The sequence below is a fragment of the Pristis pectinata genome, chromosome 1 (assembly GCF_009764475.1).
Source record: "Pristis pectinata isolate sPriPec2 chromosome 1, sPriPec2.1.pri, whole genome shotgun sequence".
Classification (NCBI taxonomy): Eukaryota; Metazoa; Chordata; class Chondrichthyes; order Rhinopristiformes; family Pristidae; genus Pristis; species Pristis pectinata.
In genome coordinates, this window is record NC_067405.1 from 88770851 (window position 1) to 88787752 (window position 16902).

The 16902-nt window shown below is 41.2% G+C and overlaps 1 protein-coding gene across 11 annotated transcripts in view; it reads right to left on the bottom strand.

The window, feature by feature from the left end:
- Positions 1-3754: 3754 nt before the first annotated feature.
- mgaa (MAX dimerization protein MGA a) overlaps positions 3755-16902 on the bottom strand; it is an 87797-nt gene continuing 74649 nt past the window's right edge. For all 11 annotated transcript variants that reach the window (XM_052011254.1, XM_052011273.1, XM_052011281.1 and 8 more), the window contains 7 exons: positions 16790-16853; positions 15742-15927; positions 15550-15661; positions 12344-12637; positions 10779-10955; positions 7379-7582; positions 3755-5938 (listed from right to left, as the gene is read on the bottom strand). In XM_052011254.1, the coding sequence (XP_051867214.1) occupies positions 4617-5938; positions 7379-7582; positions 10779-10955; positions 12344-12637; positions 15550-15661; positions 15742-15927; positions 16790-16853 (2359 nt within the window). In that variant the 3' untranslated portion in view covers positions 3755-4616. The remainder of the gene's footprint in view (positions 5939-7378; positions 7583-10778; positions 10956-12343; positions 12638-15549; positions 15662-15741; positions 15928-16789; positions 16854-16902) is intronic.

Here is a 16902-nt window from a genome sequence, read left to right on the forward strand (position 1 = left end):
CCCAATTTTATAATGTATGCCTCAAGTTCTCAAGTTTGATCCTTGATGTGTCCTCTCTCAACCAATCTCACCTTGAACAGTGGATTCCAACTTGGATTAATGCCCAAATTGAGGACAGAAGAAGACCAAAGCATCTAAAGGTCACTGTCCCATTGTCTGTTCACACCAGTGATCCTTTGCAGAAAATTGATAATGTATAGATACACGTGCTTCTTGCTCAAAATTGTGAGAAGTTCCACAGCGGCACCCTTCATCTGGACTCTCACATGAATGGCCACTTAGATGAGACAGCAATGCATTTGATTTTGAGAGCAGCTAGAGTATGGAAATTACCTTCAGAACAAGATCATGGCTAAAATTCTTCATTACTTCACTTAACAGCTTGAGACCAAAATGAGTGAACTCTTCTATAATCTAGTGCAGTAGGAATGAAACCAAAACATTCAGCAAGTCATTACATTCTGCTTCCCATTCTAATACACAAAACTTCGATGCTAAAATATTTGTAAAGGTCCCCCATTTTTGTTTTGCATATCAAGTTTTAGATCTACCTGGATAATGACATGTTTCTTAAAGCAATAGAAATAATGTTATAAAATGACATTGCCTGACTTTTCCCCACAGAGAAAAACAAGTTAAGTCCAGTATGGATAATTAGTCATGTTTAGGAAAGATCCATTAAAAACATTAAACTCAATATAAACTTTACCTTCACAAAACTGCACAAGAATGCAATGGAGAGAGAATGGAAAATCAGCAAAAGAGGGATCTAGGTGCACTTGTATGTGATACACAAAGGTTGCCATTAGGATGAGCAAATGTTGGTCTTGACAGCAATGCTCACAGAGAATTGAATGAATAAGTTATTGCCCTTGCCCATCTACCTTTACCTCAAGAAACATTCACATCTTCCATTGTCAAAGCTGTTTCCTTGTTGGTGCAACACATTGTCCCTATTGACTTTTCACTGTTCAAAGCTGAAGACTTCAATATTTCATCCATTTCTAGGGATATTATTCTCGTCTCCCTTTTTTATGTGCAACTAAAATATAGTGGACAGTCTTTCATCTTCAGCTTCAGCAAGCAGGTGGGAAGACAAGTGGAATGTTGGAATTACTGGAGATGAAGAAATAAACATGGTCAAGTCTTGCTACAAAAATTGGAGAGACCAAACAGAGTACTATGTACAGCTTTGGTGTCCTTACTTTGTCTCCAGTATGTGTACACTTCACAATGAGAAAAGACTCTCAAGGTTCAACTCTGGGATGAAGGATTTGCCTTACAAGGAACAATTGAACAGGTTGGGTTGATACTCATTTGAATGAGTAATCTTATTTAAATCTAAGATTCTGAGAAGGCTAATCAGGTAGATGCTGAAATGATTGTTCCCTCACACAGTAATCTAGAACAGGGGGTGTAGTTTCAGAGTTGAAAGGGCTGCCCATCTAAGACATAGATGAAAAGAAATTCCTTCTGAGGATCATGCATCGTTAATATTCTCTAAATTAGATATGTGGAGGCTGGGTCACTAAATGTATTCAAGTCTGAAATAGATAGATCTTAGGATTGCAGTCAAGGAGAACCAATGTCTACGAGGAGCAGGCAGGAGTGGCGTTGAAGCCAAGATCAGATGAGCAACAATGTTTTGAACAGTGAGAAGGCTCCAGGGATTAAACAGCCTATACCTGCTCTTATTTGTCATGTTCAAATAACTTTTGAGGCAGTATTGACTGATAATTGAAGAGAAATGCTCCTGCAGTTTTATTGACTAAATGTTACTGATACATCCTGATGCTCAATCTAAAGAATTAGTCTTCAGATAATAGTAATGGGGGATAATTAAAAACTTTCATGAAAGAGTGGTTTGGTTGAAGGTAAGTGAAAGTGTTAAAAAATCCACCTTGAACACGTGCGGATGCTCTGGTTTCCTCCCACATCCGAAAGACATGCAGGTTGGTTGGTTAATTGGTCACTGTAAATTGCCCGTAGTGTGTAGGTGAGTGGTAGAATCTGGGGAGAGGGAGTGGAATTGATAAGAATGTGGGAGAATAAAATGGGATGGGTGTTAATAGATGCCTGATGGTCAGCAAGGACTTGATGGCTGAAGGGCCCATTCCCGTGCAGTATTACTAAATCCATTTACTAAGGTTTTCTCTATTTCATTTTCTGCTGCCATCTGTCTTTTGCAAGCCTAGATAACCTCACATTCCTGTCACTGTGCCCCCAATACAGTAGCCATCAGTTCCCTAACCCAATATACTCGCCAACATTTTCTGGTGAAATGTATATGTGCAGAGTAAGAATACAATTAGTGAGAAGGTACAATGTGTAATATGATGGGGGCAGTTCTTAACCAACAATATGGCATGGAAGTTCTCTGCTGAAGTACTCTAAATAACTAAATACAGAATGCAACAATGCATTAGAATTCAACAAATCACACCATTAACGCTCAGGGAGGTCACTGAACAACCAACGTGTTCATACAACATTGACATGATGGCTATATCAAGTTACTTAGTTGTGTGCAGACAGTGATTACCTTGAGAAATTCGTTCCCGTCACCTGGAGATTGAACCTGCATTACATTATTGAATCACAAATTACAGCACAAACTTTCAGTAGAAAAGCATAAAACAGGCAGCAAGGTTTCTGGAATAAGTTGCATCTTATGCAAAATGTTTCAGTAATTACTTAGGTGGAATTCGCGGGTGATCAAATAAATTGAAGAAATACTTCTGTCATTCATAAAAGAAACAAAGCAGAAATCTTGAATAAGGCCTCACATTTGACATAGTCTTGCACAGTCGGTTCTATTTTGTCTTGAGTCTTAGTCTTAACGGGACTGTGGATTGAATCATAACCTAGTTTGTGGAAGGGGTGGGCATGGGAGATGGCAAGTGATGAGATGGGAGGAGAGAAACACAGTTTGTTTTTATATTGGTGGAGACTGAAGAAGTGAATAATGATTTGACTGCAACACCATGTTTGGAATAAACTCCAACAGTGACACAGTCATCCACTCCTAATCAGAACTTCCATGAAGACTATATAAAATGGCCTCAAAATTCCCAAGGCAGATCAATGATACACTTATTTCAGACAATCAGTGCCTATTAGAAACTTGAACTTGACTTTTCAGTGGGACCTTTGTTTGCCCAAGCCCCTTTTCTGCCCCAAATTTGTCTCTAGTATGATTTCCAACTTCCCAGATCTAAAAGTTACAGAGAACGGAGTTTTACCAATCCAGTTTTCCCCTGAAATCATTCTATTTAAAGTGTCAGCAAATTAACTGCTTTCTTTGTCCTCGCCAAGATCTGTGACATCCTGCAACCTCAAATATGGCCTTATACAGATGATCAACTGTGGAAGCCAGAATCACTGTTTCCCGGCCTTGGGATCATTCCAGGCTGCTGCTGCTGGTCTATGCATATCTCATTTTACTGATCACTGTTACGTTAAGAACTCCATACTCAATGAGAGCAGTTGCTAAAGTTTTCAATAGATCGACAGAACACGCCAAGCTGAAATTGAGGTAGCACAGTGTTACACAGGGAAATCTGGCAATGTTCTGTAAACCTTTAAATTACATGGGACTTTCACAGACAATACTAGGGTGACCCACTGCACTGTTTTACCATCGAAAGGCAGTTAAGCAATTCCTAGTTTAATGACTCCCTTCACTGCAGTTGCCCATAAAGTACAATAATGCACAAAATGTCTGTAACACAAAGTATTGATTTTACTTGTTTTATTGCAAGGCCACACATGCCCTCTTACCACAGGAGGTTCTAATCAGGTCTGTGTTAGCAGTATGAATTACCTAAAAAAATAGTGGGATCTTGACAAAAGAAAACAAAAAAAAACTTAAGAAAAATCTCTGCTACATATTTTAAAAACCATATTGTGAAATACAGTATTTACACATCTTCTAATACACACCAAACATTAGATTTTGTCAGTCTAATTTGTGCTGCGAAACATAATCAATTCATTTCCATTAGTTTTAACATAATACACTATTTAAAATCACATTTGTTCCAGTATTAGGAAATTCAAAAGGTAGATTTGGTGCATTTCAAATACACCAACATCCCTTCAGCCATTCAAAACAATAGGTTACCAAAACACTGAGAGAAAGGCGTTTTGTACAACAGTTCAATGATTGCTCTAGTAAGCAAAGCTGAAAAACTCATTTATACAAGCTACATACAAAAGGTATTTATTCACCTTCCCAGAAAGTTGTGCTTGGAATCTTCATGTTTAAGGTGGCAAGTTTGAGAACTGCACAAAAAGTCCCAAAATTATTTAATTGGAAGATTCCACATAGCACGATCTAGCTAGGAATACCTAGCTTAACTGAGCTCCCTGCAAATTATAGCACCACAGCATTCTGCTGTGATCAGTGCAACTTCATGACGGACAACAGCTAGAAACTGTACATCAGATCCATTATCCAAACCTGCACTGATTATTTTAATAACACTCATTGCATGATCACCACAGATCTCCAAAGCTCAATTTCATATTTAAACTCCCCATTGGAGAGATCAAACATACTTTTGCTTTCTGTAAAATTATGAGCTGGCAAGAAGCAAAAGAAGTATTTTAAAGTTTTAGTGTTCTCCTGAAGCAACCCCCGGACCCTCCGTGCTGGTTTGTTGTGGGGAAGAGATCCGTGCTAAAGCAGGCATAGGCTTGTTACTCTCTGGAGAATTCTCAGACCCTGAATCAATCTGTACAGATGAGTCACCCTTCCCAGGTCCTCGAACTAAGCCAAGGGGTGCCAACTTAGGCATTGGTCTCCAAAGCATATCCAAAGAACTTGGGATCTCTGTGTTTGCTGAAGAGGAGGTTGCTTTCATATGGATGAGTGGGGGAGGGGAAACAGTTACTGAACTGCTTGAACCACTGGTAGAGTTGCCCTCAAAGTCCAGTGTTCCATTATCCAACTCACTCTGAGAATCCACTGGCATCTCATCGCCAAGCAGCTGTTCAACATTCAAGTCTTCTCCTTCCAGCTGCAACACCAGGGGGCTGGTGGAGCCACCACTCTCCCTTCCTGCCACTTGCTTCAGTACAGTGGCTCCGTCAGCACTGTCGATATCCACCAGTCTTACTGGTCCATGGATCAACGACAATTCATCCATGCTGTCCCCTTGGTTTCCACTGTCAATAAAGCCCAATGCATGGTGGTCTGACATTGAAGATGATTCTGGATTTTCTTCATCAGAGAACTGCTGGTTTAAAAACGCAAGCTCATTTAAAAGTGAAGTGAACGGCTCATATCCCTCAGTGTCCATGTCACCAGTTGCTGAGCCATTTGCTTTCAACAATGGTTCAAGGAGCTGAGATGAAGACAATTCTGCCTCTCTGTCACTCTGCCCAGCTTTATCTGTGCTGCATGTCTGCATTCGGCCACTCATTACCTGCAGTTCCAATTTGTCTCCAAGTATTATTTCAGTTACTGACGCTGACTCACCTGGGGCCCCTTCTCGAGTCCAAGCCTGCCTTGTGCAAGACACTGAAGTTCCGTCAGGCAAGCCAGATAGATCCAGTGCTTTGGGCAACTCAGAGTTCTTGTCAGCATTCACTGAACGAGCTGCTACAATCTGCTGCATTTGTTGCCGGGCACATTCTGATTCTGCAGCCTCTGATGGAACAAGAAATGACATGACCTCGCTTTCATCAGGTACAGTAAACTTCCAAGCTGGCTGTGAGCTGTTCTTCATAGCGGACAAACTTGATTTTTTGCTGCTCGTAGGACTCAGCTGTCCTTGCGATGCATGTTGTTTCCTCCCTTTCATGCTGAAGTCAAGTGGCTGAGGATCAGTTGCAAAATCATTCACCTCTTCTACATTCATCACTGGGGCTTCCCCAGTTGCCAGCGAGGTTACATTCACTATTCTTGGCATCATGAAAGAAGAAGCTTCACCATCTTCAGCAACATGCAAAACAATTAAAACATGTCATTGCAAAATTAGTGATGCATTATTCATATTTCTTTTTATGCAATTTAGACTCACTCTAGGACAAGTTTACTAACAAGTTATTTTCCTCTCGATCCTCATCTTTTATTTCTTCAGTAACGAGATGGGCAAACAACAAATCCCCTTAATCAGCATGGTTCCTTAAGAGCATATAGGGTGCAACATCAACGTGGGTGAGTCACCTCGGATGTGCATTCCCATGAACTGTCAGTCCAGCGTCCGAACTTCAATGATCAGCAAAAGGCAACGTGGGAGGAACATCAAGAACCCTCACATTTCCTACAATGGCAGTTTACTGTGATCCCATGGAAACATCCATAACAATAAATGATATGACCCAAATGACATTAGTTAATCTTATGTTGTATGTTGTTGCAGAACTATCGGCATATTTGTATGTCATCACTCAAATCATTCCTCATCATCCAAAGTATCAAGTCAACTCAATACTAACTCAAAATGATTGGTGAAATTGAATTAGATTCAATTCCCTGACCTTCAAAGTTCCTTCATGTTGACCAACAACTTTCATGGTGTCCCAAGTCAAAGAATGAATGGGGTGCGAATTATCTATTTTATCTGCTGTCAGCCAGAAAGGGCTCTCTTAACAGATTTTCACAGACAGGTATTGATCAATACACAGGCTGAAAGTTGGATCTGAATCCATCTGTTACTTTCATCAGATCACTATACTCTCCTCTATTCACAGAACTAGCACATTCTCCACGTTACACCAAATGGATAGGGACGATGAGTACTCAAGAAAAAATAGATTCCTTAGTATTTTAAAACATACTGTGGAAATCAGTACAGAAGTATGGATGAACACACAAGAGGCCAGTGAGTCAGGCAACACCTACAGAGGGAAATAGCGAGCATTAAAAGATGGAGGGAAGAGGTGGAGCAAGAGCTGGTAGGTGATAGGTGGATCCAGGTGAGGGAGGGGACAGTGGAAATAGCGCCAGAAGCTGAGAGACGACAGGTGGAAGCAACAAAGGCTGAAGATGATGGAATCGGATAGGAGAGGAAGGTGGAGCATGGAATGAAGTGAGGGAGGTGGGAGGGAACCAGTGGGAGGAGTGTGTGGGTGATGGGCTGACGGAGTGGGTGGAGGAGGGGAAAGAAACTAGGCAATGGGGGCTGTGGTGAGTGTAGAAGGAACTGGGTAGATCAGGAGGAAAGAGGAAAAGGACAGAAGGGGTGCAGTTTACTGGAAGGTGGAGAATTCAACATTCCTGCCGACAGGTTGTAGATACCCAGGCAGAATACGAGATGCTGTTCCTCTAATTTGCGTTTAACCTCACGCTGACAGTAAAGGAGGCTAAGGACAAGCACGTTGGTGTGGGAATGGGGAGGAGAATTTGAAGTACAGATGTAGTACTTCTTACCAACTGAGCCTGCTGCAACTTTTGATCTGGCATTGTTCCCTTGTCCCACGTCTGCTGAATCTGAGCTTACAGCCTCCATCCCAGGTTTGGTGCTCAACTGTGTAGACGTTGTCTGGGTAGAACTGAGTGATCCCGCAATAGTAAAGTTGTTTACTTGAAGTGGAACTGGCAATCCCTGCAGTTGTATAGTAACTGAAGCAATGCCTAGAGGAGAGGGAGAGGGTGCAGGGCAAGAAAGAATATTATTCACATCTTAAAATTCAGCAACAAAGGCAAAGCTGGTAGGAGTTCAAATCTTGAAGTCAAAATTTCTACACGAGTCAAAAGGCCTAATCCAGCACTTTTGACATAAACTGTTCAGGCCCCTGATGTACCATTAAAATGTTATCAGGAACTGTAGGATTTAAGTATTCTGTTCTCCATTCTCATAAACACCCCAAAGGCAACAAAGTACTTTTGCAATGGACTTGGTTCATTTCAATGAAAACCTTTGTTCATTCAAAACAAAAATAATCTAGAGCAAACAACATTACTGTGCACTTTCAGACTGCCAACTTTGAAATTTTTAAGTTTTGTTTACTATTGCAACACTGTCCACTTTAGGTGTGGTAAATATTATTTTGACTGTATTAGTCTGACAGCTTTTGTCCTTGGTTCTAACTACAAATCAATATTTGGTCATGCAAAGTTAGGAAAATAAAACTGTATGTACTGTCTTTGACAAACTAAATTTTCTGAAGAAATAAAAATATTTTCAATATTTAATGATATGTAAGTAGTGGTCTGAAAACCACTTTGGCACTAAATTTAGGGCCAAAATTAGATTTAAAAAGGTAAAAACTAAAATTCACTCCAGAATTTCATCAACTTTCCAGCTAAAACAAAACTGCTTTGGGAGTGCATTTGGCAGAAAAACTGTGGAATACAGCACACTAAAGTTCTGAGGTGTGAACCTCACCACATGTGCCCATAAAGTTGCATTATGAAGTGCTCAGTAAAACTGTATTCCAGTGATTTGCATTTATATGTGCCTTTGAATGTAGTGTATTACCACAAGGACTTTAATAGATCTTTTATCATGGAAATATAAAACACAACGTGACATGAGCAAAAGTTTGTTAACTGTGTAGGTTTTTGAAGAAGTGTTTTAAAGGAAAGGTTGAGGGCCAGAAAAATTTAGGACTGGAGGTTAGAGAGGAGCATTACCCTGGGGAAGTTCAAAACCAAGGAGGAGCATTTTAAATTTGAAGTACTGCTCAACTAGGACCCAATGTAGGTCAACAAGCATAGATATAACAAGATAATACTAACGCAAATGGAAGTAAGAGAACCTTACAAAGGAAGCCTGCTAAAGGATCAACTTTCACCTCTATCAATATTCGTATTCTGAGTGGAGGTCGGTGACCAGCGGTGTACCTCAGAGATCTGTACTGGGACCCTTACTCTTTGTGATTTTTATAAACGACCCGGATGAGGAAGTGGAGGGGTGGGTTAGTAAGTTTGTGGATGACACGAAGGTTGGGGGTGTTGTGGATAGTTTGGAGGGCTGTCAGAGGTTACAGAGGGACATAGATAGGATGCAGAGTTGGGCTAAGAAGTGGCAGATGCAGTTCAACCCAGATAAGTGTGAAGTGGTTCATTTTGGTAGGTCAAATATGTTGGCGGAATATAGTATTAATGGTAGGACTCTTGGCAGTGTGGAGGATCAGAAGGATCAGAAGGATCTTGGGGTCCGAGTCCATAGGACGCTCAAAGCGGCTGCGCAGGTTGACTCTGTGGTTAAGAAGGCATATGGTGTATCGTCCTTCATCAATCGGGGAATTGAATTTAGGAGCCGTGAGGTATTGTTGCAGCTATATAGGTCCTCAGACCCCACTTGGAGTATTGTGCTCAGTTCTGGTCGCCTCACTACAGGAAAGATGTGGAAGCCATATAAAGGGTGCAAAGGAGACTTACAAGGATGCTGCCTAGACTGCGGAGCATGCCTTATGAAAGCAGGTTGAGGGAACTCGGTCTTTTCTCCTTGGAGAGACGGACGATGAGGGGGGACCTGATTGAAGTGTATAAGATGATGAGAGGTATTGATAGGGTAGATAGTCAGAGGCTTTTCCCCAGGGCTGAATTGGTGGCCACAAGTGGACATAGGTTTAAGGTGCTGGGGAGTAGATATATAGATGTCAGGGGTAAGTTTTTTACTCAGAGTGGTGAGTGCGTGGAATGGGCTGCTGGAAACTGTGGTGGAGGCTGATACGATAGGGTCTTTCAAGAGACTGTTAGATAGGTATATGGAGCTGAGTAAAATAGAGGGCTATGGGTAAGCCTAGTAATTTCTAGGGTAGCGACATGTTTGGCACAGCTTTGTGGGCCGAAGGGCCTGAATTGTGCTGTAATTGTTCTATGTTCTATAACCACCTGTCTCTTATACCCTACAACTACCCATATTTATATAGTGCTTTTAACAGAGCTTCCTAGTGTACTTTGCAAGGTCATTAACAAACAAAATACCATACTGAGCCACTTAAGGAGATATTACAACAGATGAACAAAGCTTGGTTAAAAAGGATAGGTCTTAGAGGGCAAAGGAGGAAGCCAAGATGTCTAGGAAGACAATTCCATGGCTTAGGACCGTGCTAGAAGGCCAGTGCTGGGGCAATTACATTCAGGGATGATCAAGTCACCATAATTAAAGGGGCACTATTATCTTGGAGTTTATTAGGATGAAGGATATTCTGAAATGAGGCTGTGGATGGATTAGGTGAGAATTTTTAAAAATTGTGATGTTAACTAGGAGACAATGTGGGCCAGCATGTACACAGGAGGGAGATTGTGGACAGTTCTTGGCACGAGTTGGGACATGGAATTTTGGATGGCTTCAAGTTTACAGAGAATAGAGGTGATGGAGCTCTGCTTGAATGAATTGGAATATTAAATCTAAGGGAAACAAAGCCAGTGAAATGTTGAGACAGCAGTGGAGTTAGGCACTTTCATGGAGACAGAAGCACATAAGAGGTCATAGTGACAATGCAAATATCTGGTTTAAAGCTCTGCTTGGTGTTAAATTTGATGTCCAAGTTGTAGCTGGATTAGTACTAATTTTCAGTGCTAGGAATGAAACCCTTTCTTCTCCTTCCAAAAAACCTTGTGTAAAAGAATGACAATTGCATCTTCTAATACACGTGACTGAAGTGGCAATTCAGCATGAGTGTGTGAATTATGATCAATTTTGGTTAATTCTTATGGAGAAATGGGTAAATGATTCATATGAACATTATAGCCAAATTGACAGCCAATCCTAATTGGAATTACAATATCTTAAGCAAAGGTGCTGTCCAGTTCTTAAGTCAAGCCTGTCACAAATGTGGAGCATTTTGAAGATCCAGCCAAAACTCATTTGTAATACCTGCAATACTTGTTCCAGTAACACCATCTCCCTTGGACTGGTTTCCATTTAGGAGTCCCTCAGCAGTGAAGAATGGGGCTTGGCCAGAAATAAGAGGGCCCTTTAAAGTGAGAACCTGACCCTGTGGTGTCATCAGCAAACTCCCAGCTGTCAGAGGGATGGAGGAGGTTGAAGAATCTGTCAAAAGAAGAATAAACATTCATTCTTGATCATGCATCTAATAGTTCCAATTCCTCCTCCATTCTGTATTCCTACTCATCACGCACCATCCTCCCCTACTTACCATCCATTGCTGACATCTTTCTGGCCTATTGTGTATACACACCACCCTCCAATGACTTCATTACAAACCTATTGTGTGTTTTTTGACCCCTCACACAATGATGCCTCCCACCAATTACCTCCACCAAAAGCAAACCTCTCATCATCAGTCACCCAAGCAGAAACTCTCCCTGATCCTCTCACCTCTTTCCCAGTCCACGACCCACTTCTTCCGTGAGCTCTGCAACGGCAGAAGCTCAAGACGACAAATGCACAGGCTTAAACAAGACCTGCTGCTTTGCACATGACACCTTGGACCATGCGCACATTAGTGCTGCAGGGTGACTGTTGCACAAAGTGACATGGGCCCTCACACCACATTGCTTTAACGTGTCTTCAAGGTAATGTTATAATTTCTAAGTAATATGCAAAATGTTGTAAGAAATTCCTCCTTCACCTCCATAACTCCTTGATGATCTTACTCATGGCAATCAGCATCAGAAGCCAATTCAGTCATGAGAATTAGCTGAGAGAGTCAGGAGCATTGCAGTCAAGTCTGCCTCTGTTTCAATCGACATGGATTGACACTTCTAAAGGAGTCACTAAATAGCAACTTGTAGTCCTGAACTCAGGAGACAGCACTCATGGCAACTCTAAAATGGTCCCAACAATGACAATGGCCGACCTCACTTCATCAACTTGGACTAGGGATGGAATCGAGAAATAAGGAATTGCCCCCTCTCTTTAATGCAATACTAACATTACTACAATGTGCCTTTCAATTTTCTTTCGTAAAACCCTGTTCATATGCTGATCCAATGCTTGCCTGTTTCATCCAAGTTTCTCAGACTCAAAAGTTATTCCTTTTAGCACAGTAACCTTAGTACCTTAGTAGAAGATACCAATTGAAATTAAAACTGAAAAATAGTTCTCTTCCACTATTTCCAACATATTTCATTGCCTATCTGTAAAACTATGTGGAAAATATTGTAGGTAGCAGATTATGCCGATGAAAAGCCTGTAAGTAGGTTAATCTACACCCTAAATTTGTCCTCCAGTTACTCAGTCACAGAGAGGACAAATTTAGGCTGTAGATTAACAAAAAGGGAACAGAAAAAGATATCCTACCACTGTATTTAGGAACGGCTGAGCATTATCTACCAAAGTATTCCAAAAAGTCACTGCCTTCTATCAGCTTTGTATTACATCACAGATGAAAAAATAACAGCATTACACCAAGTGGCATCCACAATGTGCAATTGTACAAAAACATCATACACTCTGCAAAAGGCAAAATTACATACTTGAAGGTGTTGATGACCGTTTCCTGGTGAGAATAAGAGGTTTTCCAGTACCAGCCTCAGGTACCAAGTCCTGTCCACTAGTCAGCATAGTGACATTGGGTGGTTTCTGGTTCTGCAAATCCATGGCCACCTTCTGGAGAGAGTCCATTGATGAACTAAGTGCTGCACTCCAACTGCTGGAGTGCTGTTTTCTTGTGACATCTTCCTGCATGAACTTTTTCTTCTCAACATCAAGTGCTCTCTGTTTTGCACAAATATATTCCAGTTTCTTCAAAATAACTTCCTCAGTCTTCCCTAAAGACAGGATATATAGTTACTAAAGCAAATACAGTAAAGATCAAGCTGATATGAACATTTCCCAGTTGCCCTACAATTTTTTCTTAAGTGGGGTTCCACCACCTGACATCTTCCCCTCCCCTTTCAGCACTTCAAAATGGACCCCTTGCTTTGCAATTCCTTGGCCCAATCTTCCATCTTCATCTACCATACCCTTTCTCATGGTACTTTTCCATCTGACACTTGCCCTTTTACCTCTTCTCACCATCCAGGGACCCAAACATTCCTTCCTGGAGAAGCAGCAACTCACTTACACTGCTTGCAATTTCATGTATCGCATTTGGTGCTCATAACGTTGTCTCCTCAACAATGGAGTAAGCAAATGCAGATTTGGTGACCATTTTGCTGAACACCTCCATTCAGTCAGTAGGAGCAATCCACAGTTTTCAATCACCTGTCACAGTAATTCTCTATCCCTGTTCCCATTCTGACTTCTGTCTTTGGCCTCCTACACTCCTCCAGTGTTAACTTATGCAACCGCAAGAGGCAGCTCCTCATCTTCCATTTGGGCACATTGCAGCTCGAGACTTAATCTTGAATGTAACGACTTCAGCTACCACACCCCCTCCCCCCTCTTTCTACTTTCACATTCTGTTTCAATTTGGTTCTTTTTTCTTCCATCTCTAGCTGTCGTTTTTGAGAGTAATTGTCAACTTAACAACTTTATTCTGCACCCTATCATCACCATTCCATCTGTTCTCTCCAACCCTTGCCTTCCCTACAACAAAACATCCTTGTTCTCTCACTTCTCTGGTTCTGATCAAGGTCCTTGAACTGAAATGTCAACTTCGTTTCTCTCCCCACTGATGTTTCTTGACCCACTGTGTGCTTTCAGCATTTTCCATTTCTGTCTCCTTGGTTCTCAATTCCTCCAAAGGAGGAATGTTTTCTTTCAACCCTATCAATTCCTTTAATCAGCTTAAATGTCTTATAATTAGGTCATTCCTTAAGTTGTAATACTTTCGGGGACACAAGTCTAGTTTAAATATTCTATCATAATTTAACCCTTTTAGCCCTAGTATAAAAGTCTGCTGGATTTTTGCTGTGCCCTCTCCAAGATTACCAAACCAATTCTTCCAAAATAATTCTTCACTTTCGTATAGAGGGTTAAAGACTTCCTACTTTATTTTGCAGAGAAGTTTCTTTTCAAACTTTTATTTGTCCATTAAAGGTCTCCTGACTTAGGGTATCAGAACACTATTTTGATCTTTAAGGGCTATATCTTCACAAACTCTGGTCACTCACCATAACTATGATTCCATAACTATGATCCCAATTCCACCAATCTGTATTGGAGTCACTACTAAATCAAAGTAGCATATAGCTCCAGTTTCATTTCTGCTCCCTCACTGTAGGTCCACAGTGGTGCAGCAGTCCGCGCTGCTGCTTCATAGCTGCAGGGACCTCTGCTGCTGTGTTTGTGGAATTTGCACACAATCCCTGTATCTGCAAGGGCTCCCTCCCCAGGTGCACCTGTTTCCTCCTATATGCCAAAGATGTGCTGGGTTGATGGGTAAATTGGCTACTTTAAATTGTGCCCAGTGTGGAGTTGGAGAGTAGGATGTGGCAGGCAAATAAGGGACGGGGGGGGAGAGAATTAATTGTAATGAAAGAAGAAAATTGAGTTTGGTGTAGGTAGGTACCTGATGGTCAGTGTGGATGCAGTGGGCCAAAGGACTTGTTTCTGTGCTTTTTGACTCTATGAATGTTAAGTCAATGTACTTACTTTCAATACATTATTTTTCCTAATGAATTATTACTTTTTAATGAAGTAAAATTTTCTCTGTAATTTCTCCAAGTCCTCTGCACAATTTTGTGTAAAAAAAATTAAAATATTAATGTGGTGGTGATCTTGAACTCTACTGTAATGGAAATGCCAACACCAATGAAACAGGTCACAATAGTTTACTAGGATGCTGCCTGGATTAGAGGGCATGTGCTATCAGGAGAGGCTGGACAAAGTTGGGTTCTTTTCTCTGCAGTGTCGGAGGCTGAGGGGTGATCTGTTGGAAGTGTGTAAAATTATGAGGGGCATAGATAGGGTGGACAAGCAATATCTTTTTCCCATTACTGAGTAATCCAATACCAGAGGGCATGCATTTAAGGTGAGAAGGGGGTAGGTTCAGAACAGACACGAGGGGTACGTTTTTTCACTCAGAGTGGTGGATGCCTGGAATGCGTTACCTGATAGGGTGGTGGAGGCAAATTCATTGGGGGGGCTTTTAAGAGAGGCTTGGATGGGCACATGGATGAGAGGAAAATGGAGGGATATGGGCAATCTGTAGGTAGGAGGGATTAGCCATGTTGGCACAACATTGTGGGCCGAAAGGCCTGTTCTGTGCTGTACTGTTCTATGTTCTAATGCTTGTGTTGGACTATAGTGTCCCCCAGTGATGTACAAGCTAACTCATAATACACAGCTTTAACACTAGACCAATGCCAATTCCTTGTACGGATACCAGTTCCTTTTACAGATAGAAAAACTATGCAGTGAAATCACTCTTCTAGACAAAAGGTAAACAGAGACTGTTCAAATACATCAACAGAAAAATTAACATGCTACTCTTATATTGTGGAATGTAGATATCATAGTAATATTGTGAAGTGCAATGGATAATTCTAAGTAATTATGCATCTAGCAATACACATCAATAACCCAGTACTCTAGCTAATAATGTGACTGTATGCTTCTTAGAAATTGCACAACACATGAATGTTACAATAAATCTACAAAGAGAATTTCCTATAGCCCTACATGAAAGGAATTTCACCACCTGCTACACAAATGTGACAGGGCAGCTATAGTTTTTTTCCTGTGCCAAATAACTTACAAAGAGCTGATATCACTGAGAGCAGCATCCTGTCCTTACCTGTCAAGAGAGAGACTTTTCGAATAAGTGAATCCCTTCTGCGAGTCTGGATACTTTTCTCAGCTGACAAACAATCAGAATAATCCTGCAGATTCTGGATTTCTGCAAATGCCTACAACAGTAGAGAAACTAACAGTCATAAAATATTCTGAACCATACAGCTATTCTCGCACTTCAAATATCTTTACAAACCTGTTTCAGGATAAAGTATTTTGAAGCCTTCTCCTCCCTGCGAAGCCCCAGTGCTCTCTTCAACCTTTCAAAGAGGTCTCGCATTTCAGAACGCCTCCGCCGCTCATTTACCGTGTGTGCAGTCCGATACACTACCAGGGCATCCAGCTGAGCTTTAGCTTCCTTACTGAGGTGAGCATTGGGTTTCTAAAGGATCAAGAAATAGTTATGGTTTTACAGTAAAAAAAAATTTCCTGCAGTTGTCAACTAGTTATTTGAATAAGACAAACCAAGAAATGTGAAATGTTAATTCCTAATTCCTGGGATGAGAGGGTTATCCTATCATGAACGGCTAAAGAAATTAGATATATAGACTTGGAGTTTAGAAGAATGAGGGGTAATGTTACTGAAATACGCAAGATACTGCAGAGTATGATTGGGTAGATAAAAACTGCTGGAAGAACGCAGCAGGTCAAGCAGCATCTGTGGAGGTGTCTCGGCCAGAAACGGCGACCATCCCTTTGCCTCCACAGATGCTGCTTGCCCCACTAAACAAAAGAGACAAAGATACAAGATTAGGGGATGGTCATTTAAAACTGGGGTGAGTCAGAACTTCTTCCAGAGGATGATGAATCTCTGGAATTCTCTATCCCAGAGGTTTGTGAAGGCTGGATTGTTGGGGGTATTTAAAGAGCAAGAAGATAAATGTCTGAAAGTTCAGGGAATTGAGGATGATGGGGAACTGGCACAAAAGGGAAGCCAAGGTCAGTGGCAGATCAGGAATGATCATATTGAATGGTGGGGCAGGCTTGAGGGGCTGAAAGGCCTACACCTGTTCTTGTTTCCTTATATTGCTAAGCAGTTACAACAATAAAACACATTATGGGTTAAAAAGGAACCAGCTTTTACAGTTGCAGATTTTCCTTCTACTTTCAGCAGTCCAAATGATGGGATATAAAATCACCTCTCCTAACAGCACTGCTAATGTTTTCCATCTACATATATTGTCTTCCTTCTAGGGCATCCAATCCTCTGTTCATTCAAAGCACTCTTGCTAATAATAACTTACTGGTTTGGGTTTAGTGTCCTCCTCTTGGGATTTGTTCGTAAGGTATGGGTTGTGAAAATGGCATCTGAAAGCAAAAAAGTTTTACAGTGTTGGTCAGCAGATGAAATAGGAAA